Genomic DNA, 16,285 nt, shown 5'->3' on the forward strand with positions numbered 1-16,285 from the left:
ACCTTGCCTTCAGTGACTGCTAACTCAGCATTCAAATGGTCAAACTGATGCCAACTTATTAATGTCTAGACAACCGCTCTACCACCTCCTCTCCTTGGTGATGGACTCTTCTCTCCCTCCCTCCATCACTCTTTAGACTCTAGAAGGCACTGTCCATTATGGTTCTATTCCCTACCTTTACATTCACTCCAGAGGCAGCTTTCTTGTGTGACTCAGTTGTGCACACATCAACACTGTAACCATTTTGCTCAGGCTGCATGGGTCTCCCCTTGCTTGCTGTACCTGACTCCATTTTGCTCAGGCTGCATGGGTCTCCCCTTGCTTGCTGTACCTGACTACACTTAAGCCTGGAGCATTCCTGAAGTTTTCTTCCTTATCCTGTGTCTTTGTTTGACTGTTAACATCATTCCTTTCTGCTCCTCTTGCTGGCTTTGATGATTTTTGTAGTCTTCTTTCATAATTTTCATGGACTCTATCTGTCCCTAGATATTGATGTTCCTGGTTACTTGCCTGAGTGCCCTCAGTCTTCCAACTTCACATTTCACTTCACTGTGCCTTTCCCTGTCTTCCCAGGCCATGCCAATTGCTTGCAAGTCTGCAGCTTCAGCCTGGATGTTTTCAGTTTTGTAAAGCTGCTTTCTTCTAATTCTCTGGGCACATAAACCATTCTCCAAAGTTAAAGAAACAAAGTTAGGTGGCTGTAGAAAAGGTTCAGGTGAAGAGCACTGGCTGTTCTTCTATAGGACAACAGTACCCAACACCCACATGGATGCCCACCAACATATGTCACTGCATTTTAATGATATCCAACACCTTCTGGCCTAGCTGGGTACTAAGACTGCATGTGGTGTACAGACATACATGCAGATAAACACCCATACACATAAATATGATAAAAATTTAGATGCTATCATTAATCTTACTTATCTGAAACTTGAGACATTATCACCACACTTGCATATTTATCGTAAGTAATGGTCTTTGTCCTATCATTTTTGGGTAACAGAAAACATACTCATCTCAAGCTCTTCCAACACTACATGTGTGTAAAGCTTTGAAGAAGTTCAACATCTCTTGAGTATCTCTTGTCAGGAGCTTGTCACACAGACACATCCCAGTTGCGCACCTTGCTCCCAAGCCCTCGTCATCCTTGGTTCCAGCAAAACCATGTGATCTCGATATTCTAACTAAATTAAATATGATCACGCCCAAGTCATGATAACAAATTTGTTTGCCCCCTTTAAACAAATCACAGACCCATCATTGCAGAATATTTTTGGTATTAGTCTGTCATGACTTGTAATGAAAACAGGCCATAGGTATGCTGTGGTTTCAATATATCCTTTCAAGCTCCATGTATTGGACTGAAACTCCACCCCCAGTGTGTCAGCATTGAAAGGTAATTAGTTCTGAGGACTCCACCCTTGGTGAATAGACTCCTGTTGTTTCTCATTCGACCCTTTCCCCTGTGGGCCTGTGGAGTTCTGATTGCATGAGAGCTCTCCCTTATCAACCACATGAGCTTACCACAACAATGTCCCTAACCCACTGCTAGCACCTTAATATTGGTCTAGCAAGATCTCAAACTGTAGAAAATAAGTGTGTGTGTGTGTGTGTGTGTGTGTGGTATTCTTCTCCAGCAGCTGAAGAGGGATTGAGTTAATTTACAAACAATCTCAAACTTAGACTATTATTTTCAACGCTAAACATTCAGGCTGGTGAGATGTCTGGGTGAGTGAAGGTATCTGTCACTATGTCTGACTTGAGTTTGATCTTTGGAATAGTAGCACAGAGTAGCAGGAGAAAACCAAACCCTCCAGGGTGTCCTCTGACCAACTTCCCAGTGCATGAACCTCAGCACGACTGTGCACGCACATGAGCACTAGCAAACACAAGAAATGAATATTTTAAAATTCATTATATTTTAAAAAAAGTTTTTTAATCCTCTTGAAAAATTTCTGAAAATGTTCTGATTTCCAGCCCCCGACTCCATGATTTCCTAGCTAAAAAGCACCCTGATTAATTGGGTAGAGAAAGCAACTGAAATCTAGACTACAGAAAGAACACAGGACAATTTCCTAATGATACCGAATCAAATGTCTTCTGTGTTGTCACAGAGTAAACACAGACACCCTTTCCTCCTTTCTTTTTAAGACCACATTCACTGGTGGAGAAGTATTTCTAGCAATGAAATAAGTCACACAAAGATTAAGCCAATATTTTTAAAAATAAGCCATCAATCACATTGTTTATCAAATTAACAATATTATACTTTGTAAACCCTGGATATAAGAAATAAAAACACATCTCTGTACAAAAATGAAATTATTAAAATTTTAAGAAAGCCACAAGAATTTTGAACTTGAAAATGAGAAAAGATGCAGTATTTAACTCATTTCATCCGATTACAACCTTACAACCTGGCCCAGTGATGCATTTATTTAATCTTTACATGCTTAAGTAAACTTACTGCATTTCTCCCTGCCCTCCCCCACCAAATGGAAGGTTTGTGCAATCCTGCAAGGGCTGTCTGTATGATTGTTTCAATGATCCCGATGATCATTAGGGTTTAAAAGAATTCTAGATGCTTTATTCTGTTCTGTTGATCTGTGCCTACTCCTTTGTGCTCAGCTTTTCCCCCAATAATTTTATTAATTCTTTGAGCATTCTGTACAATGTATTCTGAAAACCTGCACCACCTAACTCCTTTACAGTTTCCACTATCTTCGCTTCTACCCTCCCATCCCTTTCCACCTGACTTGGAAATGACTTTTCTCCTCTTCCTCCTCCTCCTCTTCCTCCTCCTCCTCTTCCTCCTCCTCCTCTTCTTCCTCTTCCCTTTCCTCTCCCTGCCCCTCTCCTCCTTTCTCAACTCTGTTGCCTAGTTAGTATCGGGAGTGTGGCCAGCTGTGGTGTGTTGTCAGCCTATCAGGGGTCACATCATTAAAGAAAATTGACTCTCCTCACCCAGAAACTCCAAAATACCAGATCCTCAGCTGCTGATGGGATTTCTTGCCCACCTCTCCCCAATTCCCATGCTAATTAAGATTTTGTCTGGCTGAAGCTTGTTCAGGTCTTGTACATGCTGTTACCATTATTGTGAGTTCATGTGGCAGCTGTCTTATTGATGGAAAGCACCATTTCTTTGATGGTATTGACCGCCTCTAGTTCTTACAAAATGTCTGCCTCTTCTACATAGACCTATGAACCTAGAGGATACGAATGCCCTATTTAGGTGTGAGCATTCCCCTTACTCTGTATATCAACCAGTTGAGGCTCTCTGAGTCAACTGCCATCTACTGCAAGGAAAAACTTTTAAAGATTGAAAGATGCTCTGGTCATTTATGGGTATAGCAGTCAGTCATTAAGAGTCATTTTAATGCATTAATCATTTAGCATAATCATAGTAATGAGTTTTTCCCTAAAGTTATCTAGCCACAGGTATTTGACTCTTAATAGTGTCAGGTATAGGTTCTATCTCATGGGTTGACACTTAGATCCAATCAGAAAGTGACTAGTTACTATGCCCAGAGCATTAATATTACAAGAAAACATTACCATTTATTGACAAGGGGGCATCTCAAATTAACTGATCCACGTTGTTTTTTAAAACATAGTTGGCATCAGAAGCTGCTTACAGTCTCCGAATCCAGCAATGATGTCATCCCTAAGCGACAAGAAGCCGCATGCATTTGTTGCCATGGCAACTGCCACACATTCCCGGCATGCCCCTCACCTGTGCGCCTCGCTTGTGCGTGTTGGTGTGCGTGTTATGTCATGACCGGAATAAACGGCAGAGACCCCCCAACCCCTCGCCCTTCTTTGCCCCCTTCTTTCCTCCTTTTCTTCCCTGCCCACCCCCGAAAAAAACCTCTTCTCGTGCAGCTGTGATAGCCTGGTGTGATCTGTCCAGATACAAGCCGCTTTCTAACACAAGAATAATGTTTTTGCATGTTTTATAAACTACAATATATAAACATAATTTTATATGCTTCAGGGAACAAAGGCAAAATTCCAGGAGCTTGCTTTATTGCAGCAGTCTGGGTTTGGAATGGCACCCTGGCATCCCAGCAACTTGGGAATACAACAGGACTCTCTGTTATCAAGTGCTCCCTAGCCTCTGCTGGCACTCATGTTTTCCTCTACTTCTCCAGGTTACCTACCTCACAGCAGGCAGTCTTTCTCAAATCAATTGCCCTTGTGGCTTCCCTGGCTGCAGAGTCTTCATCTCTCCCCTATCTCTTTCAACACATTCTCTGGTTCCTAGCCAGAGTAGATTTTTAAACTGCAGAAGTCATGACATCACCATAATGTTATGTAATTCTTCACTGGTTTCATTTCTATTAGAGTTTATTCCAGCTCCCTCACAGGAACTCCTACCTCCTAGCAGATGAGTACACTGATGACCTGGCTCCACCCTGGACCACCTTCCCACACCCTGTGCAGCATCCTGAGCTGAATGAGTGGGGCCTCCCAGTGAAGAGATTGACCATTCTCATTCTCTGCAGTACATTCATGTCCTCTTCAGGGGAATGTGAATGCCAACCTCCCAGGAGACACTGAAACACCCAATGGCTTCCTTCAGAAAGCCTTTGCTGAGCCTCCATTTCCTCATCAACTGTTGCCAACACCTACCCCAGGCCCCATAGCACCATATTTAATTTGCATGTTTTAATAATTAATCAGAGATAAGGCTACTGAGACCAGGAGAGCCCAAAAAGGAAGAGAAACTGCGTGAGCTGGATTTTGATGATACTTTTGGTGTGGACCATCTTTCTTAAGTTGTCTACATCCACACTCCCTTTATCCTAAGAAAAAGAAACTACTACACTTCAAATCATTTTTATTTGGCTTTCCTGTTATAGACAGAAAAGTGGTATTATGAAACATACAATAATATTTTATATTTTATTCTATATGTGTGAAGGGGGAAGGATATACTGAGCACCAAAATGACTTTTTTTTTTTTTAATTTTGGATTTGCTCTCTTGGGAATGCATTTTGCTCCACACATGAACTAGTCTCCTTGAGTAAAAAAATGTTGATCTTCCAAGCAAATTACCCCATCTCAGTGGCTGAGAGTGCTGAAGGTTTGTCTCTCCTGCCTTCTGCTTCCCAAGGGGATTAAAAAAAAAAAAAAAAAAAAGGAGAGAATGTGGAGGGAGTGTGACAATACGAACAGATGGAGAAAATAAACATTCTTACGTGGTCAGCTGTCAGGTGGTCTGCAAAACTAGAATTTCTTAGACCCCAGTGTGACCAAAAAGTATTGGACATGTGCTGCAGAGACAGCTCAGTGGTCAAGAGCACAGCTACTCTTCCAGAGGGCCTGGGTTTGATTTTCAACACCTACATGGTTGCTAAGAATCATGCATAGCTCCAGGTTCATGGGATTCTGGCTTCTGAGGGTAGTGTGTGCTTTTGGTGTATAGATATATATGCGGGCAAAACTCCCATACAGGAAGGTTTTATAAAAACAAAAAATACAAAAAGAACACAAAGGAGCTAGATCCTTTACCAAACTAACAATAAGGAAAAGCTAAAGTCACAGCTGTGACGTTGGCTCTGAGGGGAGCGGCTGCGCTCCTCAGCAGCGGCTCTCCCCAGGCAGAAGTTGACATGTGAGTGAAGACATACTTGGTCCCGTGTAAGAGAAAGCAGTAAATCTTTCAAACAAAAATTCTGTTACTTGGGCTATTTTCTTGTCAGTTTGGGGGGTCTCCATTTCCACAAGTGTAAGATGAGAAGTTCTCGGCACTTCTGAGAACGCAATAGCAAAAATGGCCTAGATTCAGAATAACCTTTCCCCATTCAGAAATACATTCTCAACTTATTTAAGTTAGTAACTCGTGTCTTCCCAGGATTGTGGAAACCATCTTTAAAAACTTTGATTCCGTGGTCATGAGACAACGGAACATAGTTGCTTTTCAATTATACCCAGTACGGGTCACTGTTAGCAACTTTAATTGATGGTGAGTTTTTAGAAATTGTGATCACAAAAGTGTGTTTGGCGATTCCTGCTGAAATAATATGTGGTGCCCAGCAGACTGGTGAGGTGAAAGCCGTTGAATCTGCTAGAAGAAAGCATTTCTAAATAAATCAGTATATACAATAACATATTTAAACATGGAGTATGTGGTATATTGCATATTTTGAAGATTGAAATGATACAAAAAGACTGTACTGCAAAGAGGCTAATGTGAGGTACATACTGAGACTCTCCAGCAAGCAAGCAAACTAAAAAAATCCTGGGACCCTGGGGCTCAGCATCACTGGGTAAGTGAACTGATAGAATGCCTTTCATCCTCCAACTGGTAACATGTTATTACAGAGATCAGCAACAGGATAATCAATGCAAAGCCCGAGTGAAGGAACCCAGAGCTCTTCTGTATCTTTGGTGTCCCAGGTTGACCGGTGATCTTCAGTGTACTTCAGGCAGCGTATGGTCAGGGATTTCGAGAGATTTCTTCCTGGACTGCTTCAGAAGTGCATACTGCCACCTGATGGACATTCTGTGAAGCTGCAATTAAATGTTTCTAAGTGTGATAGTCAACTAGAAGAGACAAGAAACAAAATGTTTTTATAAATATGCCAATGTGAAAAATTCATATACAGACTTCAGGAAGAACACACTAAGGCGGAAAGATTGCGATTTTGTTGAATGAGTTAAATAGCAATAGCAAACTGAAAATTCTCAAAGCTCTGGCCGTTTTAGTGTTTTAGGAACGAGGGGTCCATGAATGTCTGTGAAAGTTTTGTCAGAAGACTCACTCCAATTAGCACAATAATTGGTAATCTGATTTTTATTACACCAAGATCCAGCCTAGGCTCGATGCTTATGTGGACAGCGCTCGGCTGAGCTCTGTGCTCCATGGCACTTTTTTTATCCTTTGACATCATGCTCAGGTTTTATCTCAAGAGGGAGAGGAAGAGAAGAGAGAGAGAGAGAGAGAGAGAGAGAGAGAGAGAGAGAGAGAGAGAGAGAGAGAGAGAGAGAGAGAGAGAGAGAGAGAGAGCCAAACTTGGAACTGAAGAAAGGGTGTGTGGGAACCCTGAAGACGGAGAGCATCAGAGTAGATTAACAAAGGTGGAGAGTCATCTCAGCAGGGAGGAAGGACTGTTTCTGCTCCAATTTGAGGGATTTGTATGTTTATTGTAAGGCGTGGCTGATCACACAGGATCCAAAGCCCAGGAGAGAGACTTCCAGGTCCGCTCTCGAGAATCCCTGGGAACTTGGAAATGCTGAGGTGGACTTGGGTATGTTGATGGGGGAGGGGTGGCGACCCTGTACAGTCTCAGAGACTGCAACTTGGTAGGAGGCAGCAGAGGGAGGGATCTTGAGGAAGTAGAAACGTTCTTTCCAGAGCAATGCAGCAGGAGTCCCGGAGGAACTTTAGGCGCCAACTGCTCTTGCTTGGGCTTGGTGTCCAGTTCTACCTGCTGTGAGCAGGATCCTCGAGCCTCCACCACAGGGAGGGAAGGGCCAGCCGGGCCTCGAGGGCTGAACGTTGGCGTCCTTGCCCTTCATCTTCCAGGGGGTGATGCTAGGCATACCTCATCCCCTCCTTTGACTGGACCTGCTGGGGAAGAAGGCACAGCAGGAGCCCTGCCACCTTCATCCCGGGCCTGACCCAGCGGTCCAGGTACTGAATTTCAGGAGTTCATTCTATCAAGGGCCATAGACCCCAGCAAGGGAGACCATTTAAATTGTCTATAAAGATCCCAGTTTAACAGAAAGGGCCCATTTCATTATGGTGTATAGCAACTTTGTCGGGATGCAGTCTTAGGAGATATTTTTTTCTTTCACCTTAATGTCTTCTACTATGCATCCTTGATGTTATCACCCATGGAATATTTGTGTTCTGCTCCAGAGAACAGTCGTGATTTTCTCCTAAAAACTCAATAATAGTGGAGTGAGCATATCTAAAAGGTATGTTTACCAATGAACATGTTCTGCTAAAGGCATAGGAAACCACCACATTACTAACACACACACACACAGTATGACTTCAAAAAAAAAAAAAAAAAAAAGCCTGCAACATTCTGGCATTGCTTTGGTTTGTTGAAAGAATCCCTGCCCAGCATGCAGTAGCCTGCCTGTGACACTGACTCTTCTCTAGAGGCTAGTCTGAGCAGGCCAGTATTTTCTAAAGGGAATCGGGCAGTACTTTAAGATGTGGCTTGGGTATACAAAGAGAAGATTGCTTAAATTCCACGTTTTGTATTTCTTTTCCTATTCCATGCAGAAGTAGACAAATGGCAAGCAAAAAGCGTGAAGTCCAGCTACAGGTGGGTCTATCCTGCCAGCAGGTCGTCTTCTGGTGCAACGACACTTGCCACCTCTTACCATATTTTGCTTTTTGCAGTCAGTCGTCAATAGTCAGAACTTGTGGGATGAGATGTTGCTGAACAAAGGCTTAACAGGTATTGGGGCTCTCTGCTGTCAGTGTTCAGGTTTGATTCCATACCTTGCAGAATTCAACTCCCTGTTTCAAAGCTGCCTTCCTGCCTTCCTCCCTGGGGTCCTTCATCTGGGATGGGAATGTGACAGCCTCCAGATTCTTTGACTCTGCCTTTTGATAAATGTTACTATATTTCCCAGTGATTGATGTTTACCAAGCCTGGTGTGGACCTTGCAAAGCCGTGCAAAGTTTATTCAGAAAACTAAAAAATGAACTGAATGAAGATGAGATTCTTCACTTTGTCGTTGTAAGATTTTTGTTTTTGTTCAGCGTGTTTGCTGTGTTTCAACATCTCCTTGTACTTCAAGTATTTCATTAGTTTAAGGAAACTGTCAGTCTCCACTCTAAACAATGTTGGCTTGGTAGTCTTAACTATTTACTTAGTTCTACAGGTTTGAGAATTAGTATGATTTTCATCAAATTTCCATGATGCTGAGATAACTCATCGTGACCGAAACCTCAGAAAAGTATAGTAATGGACATAGATCTGTTGACATTGTCGCATGGCATGGTCAGTATGTGTCCCTGAGTTAAGATTATGGGGGACTGTTTCTTGGGTGACACAGAGTAGAACCCTGGGCACCCATCTATGCACACATATTTCAAAGTAAGTAATTTCTCTTTTAGCTGTTAGTTATCAAAAGTGACAAGAGATTAAATCTCACAGTCAAATGCACGTGACTCAGTTGTACTGATTATTCAATCTATAGCCAGTTATAATATATAGTTCAGTCTATATCCAGTTAACATTTGGTTAGAATCTTTCTGTCCAATATGGCTTTATGCACAAACAGAACACTTGAGAACTATCTAGAGCCACTGTAGAAATGCATTTTCAATTTTAATTAATTTAAATTTGAAAATTGAGGACTGTTGGGCTAGTTCAGTGGACAAAGGCACTTGCTGGCAGGCGTGATGATGTAAGTTTGGTCCCTGGGACTCAATTGAAGGAAGCCGAGAAAGAGTCTTTCCTTTTCTCTGTCTGTCTGTCAGTCTGCCTGTCTGTCGGTCTATGGGTCTGTCAGTCTCTCTCTCTCTCTCCTTTCTCGGCCTCTCATACACACACAAATTTTAAAAATTATAAAACTGATGCTACTAAATTAAATTATTGTGAAATCTAGTGTTTGAGGCAATTTAGCTATGTGAATCTAATTTTTTATTAGAGTTCAATTATTGATTAATAATTATTTATTTAATATTAAGATATGCTTTAAATATTAAAAAGCTATAAAATAATTTTTAAGATTTACTTTACATGATCCATATTGAACAGATAGAGAATACATTTCTCCTAGATATATATATACCTGAGTGAGCTAGCTGTAAACAGCAGAAAGAGATAACTGGTATGTGCATTTTTACTCTAGGTTTCTAAACTACGCAGTCCATGAGTCAGACACAAAACCTCCACCCATGGGATCTTTTAGGTGCAGGCCTTCCCTGTCTTCTAAAGGACCTTTGCACAGTTTTCTTCCTGACCTTACCTGTCGACTAGTCCTCCCCTTCTGCAGAAACATCCTGTCATTCTTTTCTTTATATTTTTAAACTATGTGCATGTGTTAGTCTGAATATATGTGCATCTCTGTGTGTGTCTCTGTGAGTGTATGTATGTCTGTGTGGGTGTGTGTATGTCTCTCTGTGTGTCTATGTCTGTCTGTCTGTCTGTCTGTCTCTCTCTCTCTCTCTCTCTCTCTGTGTACGTGTGTGTGTGTGTGTCCCAAAAGAACAGAGGTGTCAGAAACCTTGGAGCTGGAGTTACATGTAGTTGGAAAATCATTGCTTTCCTAACAAAGCAAGTGAGACAGCCCCACCCGTGTCTATAGTACAGTATTGAAAGAGACATTCTGTCCTGGGTGATGGACAGTGACCTGTCTGGAGGGAGCAACAGACATTAGATCAAGAACACGTGGGCTGGAATAGAGGAGAGATGGCAAGACCAGAAAGTGAGGAAGGTAGAAACAGAGGGGAGTTTGACTAAGGAGAACACTTTTGCTTTTGTTTTTTTTGTTTGATGTTTTTTAAATTTAAATATTTTTATTAGATATTTTTTTATTTACATTTCAAATGTTATCCCCTTTCCTGGTTTCCCCTCCAAAAACCCCTATCCCCACCCCCTCCCCCACTCACCAACCCACCCACTCCCACTTCCTGGTACTGGCATTCCCCTACACTGGGGAATACAGCCTTCACAGGCCCAAGGGCCAGGAGAGCACTTTTGTAAAGGAGAACACTGATAGGTACAGCTGGCTCCAAATAGCACAGGGCTTGAGTTGCTAATGCAAGCTGTTTGATCCTTCATACAACTATCACAACCCCAGAAATGTTGCAGTCCCCAGAAAAGTTGTGCATGCTTCGATATCGTTTGAACATAGCATACAGAATGGTGTGGACATTGCTTTCTTATTCTTGTATAAAATGTTTGCAATATCCTTCAGGCTGAAGCTGACAACATTGTGACTCTCCAGCCATTTAGAGATAAATGTGAGCCCGTGTTTCTCTTTAGTCTTGTAAGTATAGCATTTATCATCTCATTATCTGATTCACATGAAGGAGCACTGAGAATTATCATGGAGTTGTTTGCTGGTGGTAGTAATTGCACAGTGTTTGCCTTATCTCTATTTGTCTAATAATAAATTTAAGATTTCACCTCCCAGGAGCTTGTTAAAACTATTGCACACAAAGCTGATTAGAAAAAAAAAGCCAAATAAGACTGCATTTACCAGCACAAAGGGCTGTTCTCAGAAGAGCTGCAGGAGAGAATTGGCTCTAAGTATTCATGGGTTTGTGCAAAGGTGTCTGTCTAGTCACCTTTTGCTTCCATCTGCATGTTCACAAATGTTCAGAAATAGTGTAGAGAGTTTATTCCTGGAGCTGATATCATTGGTTTCTACCTGGGCTGGAGAAGCCATCTTTTTCATTCTTTATACTTGCCTATATTTTATAATAGGCACACAACTGTAACAGTAAGGAAACAACAGAGTAAAACATATATTTTTAAAAACCAGTCTATAGTTAAGTATGCAACCATGTGGTAGTCATAGAAACTTTGATGGAAGCATATACCACTCTGTCAACCCTCCGGTACAGGGTGCATGTCTTTTGATAGTAGAAATAATTATTAATAACATCTCTTGTGTATAAGCTCTCAATTCTATTAAATAATACACTTTCAACTATTTCAGGAAATGAATTATTGAGTTAGTTGAGTAAAAAATGTATCATATTCTTGTGTTATGTTGAATTATACTGTTTGATGTATAGAATTTTCATCTTTTAAAGAAGTATGGTCTTTGTAGAAAGTGGCAGTTTGATGCCACCTAGTCTGCATGTAGTTTAAAGAAACAGAATAAGAAACCATACAGAGGGGAAAATTGCCTCGTTTGAAACCTGCCTGCAGCCTGAAGGTGGAGGATTTTGGTTTTTAGTTGGGTTTTGCTTTTGTTTCTGTTATGTTATGTTTTTCAGATTTTGTCAGATTCCTGAGCAAAGTCAATCTCTTTCTCTCTCTTCCTTCCTCCCGTTCATAGCCTATTGCTTCATCTTCCTTTGTTACTTAGAATCCATTACATTTGATTACTTTTTCTTTTCTCCCACCTCAGTCCTGTCATTTCACATCTTAGCGTGAATCCTGCTCATAACCGCACAGTTTAGCAAGTGGTGCAAAGGCTGACTTCCAAACCCAAGCCTTGCTATCGGGGTTTCAGACACCCCACTCTGCCCTGGCTTGTGAATGCTTTATTCTCCTTTCCATCAAAGATCTTTCCTTCCAACTTACCTCCATCTATTAAACCCCATGTTCCCGCCTCAGACATCTTTCTCTGAACATACCACGTTGATGACCACTTATGAAAGAATGATATTCCCTAGCCACAGAGCTGCCCTCCACCAGATTACTCATTTACTCAAACACTTATGTACCAACCTCTTTTTATTAGTCAGCATTTCTAGCCGACAAAACTTCATTCCAGCAAGTGTCAGTGGGAGCAGCTCTTCTCAAGAGAATTATCATATCAGACTGGTATAGAACTTAGACCTACAACTGAATTTCAGATAGAATCTTCTCCTGCTCCCTGCAGTCCTTCCCAGAAAGCAGAAAAATAACCTTCACCACTTAACTGGGAGGCTAGAGGCCTGGCTCAGCAGTTAAGCCCATGTCAATCACTGCAGTGTTTCACAACCACCTGTAAAGTCAGCTCCAGGCTGACTGCATGTATGTGCACATGTGCATGGATGCACATAGACAGACAGGCAGACAGACAGATGACAGACAGGCAGACAGACAGACAGACACACACTAATATAAATCTTAAAAAAAGAAGAACGTCATTGGCACAGTATGCATTCCAGTGAGACGAAGGAGGGGAGCCTTCACTTAGAATTCTCTGAGTGTCAAGACCATACATTTTGGATTCAGACCCAGTTTCCCAGAGTGTTTCCTCACTTGCCCTGTCTCCTTGAGGTCCTGCACCCTTGCAGTCTGTTACCTTTCTGCATAATATATTTTCTTTTTTTTTTCATTCCCCCTTCTTGTTCTCTTATTAATCTTCCATATCTTAAAGTATGAAACACTTCCTGATATAAATACCTCCGCTGATCTCCCTGATTGGACACGGTCTTGTAGAGATTCTGAGTGTTCTCAGCTTCTCTTAACTGTTAACTCTTAACTGTAGTTGCTATGCCATGTGTCTCTGTACTTTTGTGGGTCTTTGGGTGTTTTATTTGTTATTTAATAGGGTTAGATACCAGGCTTCTCATTCCATGCCATCAGGCCTGGTCCATGTCCATAAACTGATGTTTCATACATACAAGGTGAAAGATAGACAAAAAGATGTGGCATCCGAGCCCAGCAGTGGTGGCACACATCTTTAATCCCAGCACTTGGGAGGCAGAGGCAGGTGGATTTCTGAGTTTGAGGCCAGCCTGGTCTACAAAGTGAGTTCCAAGACATCCAGGACTATACAGAGAAACCCTGTCTCAAAAAAAAAAAAAAAGATATGGCATCCGTCTTAGTTTTTACTGTCAGTCTGAGCTAACATAGTCATCTATCAGGAGAGTCTTAATTGAGGAATTACCTAAATCTCATTGACTGTGGACATATTTGAGTTCTTGTCATGATTAATAATTAGTGTAGAAGGGTGCAGTCTCCTGTAGGTGGCACCATCCTTAGGCATGTGTCCTAGGCTTTATGAGAAAGTTTGAGGGCAAGCCAGCTAGCAGTGTTCTGCTATGGATTCTACTTCAAGTTCCTGCCCTGATCCTCCTCAGTGATGGATTATGATAGTGAAGTGTAGTCCAGATAGACCCTTGTCTCTCAAAATTGTCTTTGATCACTGTGTTTTATCACAATCAACAGAAAGGAATCCAGAACATCATTAGAGCAAATTAAAGGTCCTGTCTGGAGTCCCTCACGTTTAAAGCATGGATGAGGCAGGCACTTCTGATTGGTGGTAATAGGTGACCACTCCTGTAGGGTTATCACCGGTACTACTTTCAAATGGCTGATTGTAGAAGCTGTATAACCTGATGGGAGGTGGGAGCAAGGAGAGGCAACTTAGTTCAAAGTGAATGATAATCACTAACTATGAAAATGAAACTTTCTTTATACTTCCTCTTGTAGAATGGTAAAATTATTGCAAAGATTCAGGGTGCAAATGCTCCACTTATCAATAGAAAAGTCATTACCTTGATAGATGAAGAGAGGAAAATTGTAGCAGGTGAAATGGATCGTCCTCAGGTAATATTCCCGTGAATGACTAGTATAATGTCTTAATATTATATTTTATATTTTATATTCTCCCAAGGTATTTTCCCTAGCTCTATGTGCTAGGGCACTTTATGTCACTGTGATAAAATACCCAGCATAGTCAGCTGTTAAAGAAGATTGGGTTCCTACTACTGGTGGCATTTCATGGTCTTCCTTCCCTTCCTAATGCTTTAGGGCTGTAGCAAGCTAGCGTACCATGGCAGGCAGTTTGTAGTAGACCAAGTTGCTTAACTCGTGGAGGGCCAAGAACTGAAAAAGAAAGAGGAGAGGAAGAGATCCTTCAGGGCCGTGTCCTAAGTGAACTATATCGTTCCACTTAGGGTTTACTTTAACATTTTCCACAACCTCCCAGTAGTATCACAGAATGGGGCTTCATCCTCTGACACAAGAGCCTTCGCTTCTTGTGAAGTGTAACATTCTCTAACTAGCAAGGTGCTGGATGCATGGGCCAATATAAAACAAAGGGGTCTTTGTGTTTTACACTCTATCCCCTGCCTTTTGTTTACTAGAAACAAAGTTTCTAGACACTCTTCCACTGTTACACTAAAGTAACTGTTTTACTTTCCTTTCTCTTTCACAGTATGTTGAAATTCCTCTAGTAGATGCAATGGATGAAGACTATGGGGAAGTACAGTATGAAAGTGCTGGTAAGTAACAATGTAACAGAGTCGAGCTACTGTATCTGCACACACTCCCTCACTACACTACCATAGCAACAAAGAGCTGCTTTATCAGTGTAGTCAGTACAGGGCTGTTCCAATTCACAATGGCTCAGACACTGCAAGACATGGCACCTTTTTTTATTTGTTTGTTTGTTTGTTTGTTTGTTTGTTTGTTTCTCTTGCCTCATCTTCTGGATAAAGACCCTTCAAAGCTTACCCAGGGGTGTGCTCCTATCTCCTGAAACTGATCTGGGCAGCTAGTTTCTAGTTCATTTATCACCTCCTAACTTTGTTAAAGTTAATTTCTCCTCTGAATTAAGTAGCTTTTACTTACATCCCAGTTGAAAATTCCATGCCTTTACTGGATTCTCCATGTGTTTGTGTGTGTATCTGTTCTACTGTGCGCATGTATTCATATGCTTGTATTATACTCTTGAGCACATATGCACATATGTTTACTTCCTGAGGGACAGTAAAGGAAAAGAGTTACTTACACCCTGTGATCTGATGTGACAGTTAGTGTTAACTGTCAATTTGACAGAATCTAGAAGTGCCCGTGCAGGATTCCCTTGATCGGGTTCTTTAACATTTTCTTCTGAGGAGGGAAGATCACTTGTAGGTAATGCCATTCCCCAGGGTGGACCCTGGAGTGCCTAAGAGGGACCAGTAGCTGAGCATCCATGTTCATTCATCACACTCTGCCTCTCAACTGTAGTGTGATGTGACCACATGCCACCTTGACTTCCCCACCATGGGAGCTGGTTTGCTTGATCTGTGAGGCAAAACAAACCCTTTTTGCTGGAAGTTGCTTCTGTCCGGTCTTTTATCACAGTAACAGGAGAGGTAACCAAGACACAAGAAGTCTGTGCTAAGAGAGTACTTCTTAGATAGTAGCTCTGTTGGTTCGTCATTTGTATTTGCACAGTGCATAGCTGAAGCTTCAGTCATTGTTAATGCTGAATGGTGGGAACCCCGGGTGGAATTCTAATGTGTGAGAATTATTCCAAAACTACATGCCTCTCTCTCTCTCTCTCTCTCTCTCTCTCTCTCTCTCTCTCTCTCTCCATATATATATATATATATATATATATATATATATATATATTCTTAAAGCCCAGACATTACCAATTCATATTTCTATTACTAGACTTTTCATTATCCTATATCTGAACAACAATAATAATAATTTTTGGATTTTCTCTTAGCGGAAGTTTACAATATGGCAATTATCAAACCTGATGCTGTACTCATGAGAAAAAATATAGAAATTAAGGAAAAAGTAAGTAATATTTATCAAAGGTTGTTTAAATTTGTTACAAAATAATAGGATAAAATAGAACTGAATTGCTACTCCCAGCTCTCGCTAAAGGAGTTTGATTATTCTGTCTTACAAAGAT

At 41.4% G+C, this 16,285-nt stretch overlaps 1 protein-coding gene across 2 annotated transcripts in view; it reads left to right on the plus strand.

Annotated features, from left to right (window-relative positions):
- The first annotated feature begins 7,488 nt into the window (after positions 1-7,488).
- The window catches only part of Nme8 (NME/NM23 family member 8), a 70,451-nt gene continuing 61,654 nt past the window's right edge, over positions 7,489-16,285 (plus strand). Inside the window, exons 1-8 of one of the 2 annotated variants that reach the window (XM_021180359.1) lie at positions 7,489-7,643; positions 8,247-8,289; positions 8,367-8,424; positions 8,603-8,709; positions 10,898-10,969; positions 14,080-14,196; positions 14,807-14,873; positions 16,094-16,167. In XM_021180359.1, the coding sequence (XP_021036018.1) occupies positions 8,257-8,289; positions 8,367-8,424; positions 8,603-8,709; positions 10,898-10,969; positions 14,080-14,196; positions 14,807-14,873; positions 16,094-16,167 (528 nt within the window). In that variant the 5' untranslated portion in view covers positions 7,489-7,643; positions 8,247-8,256. Of the gene's footprint in view, positions 7,644-7,893; positions 7,931-8,246; positions 8,290-8,366; positions 8,425-8,602; positions 8,710-10,897; positions 10,970-14,079; positions 14,197-14,806; positions 14,874-16,093; positions 16,168-16,285 lie in introns of those variants that run through there. The other variant, XM_085830806.1, reaches the window with a different exon arrangement.

The sequence above is a fragment of the Mus caroli genome, unplaced genomic scaffold (assembly GCF_978045245.1).
Source record: "Mus caroli unplaced genomic scaffold, Mus_caroli_1 scaffold_15, whole genome shotgun sequence".
NCBI lineage: Eukaryota > Metazoa > Chordata > Mammalia > Rodentia > Muridae > Mus > Mus caroli.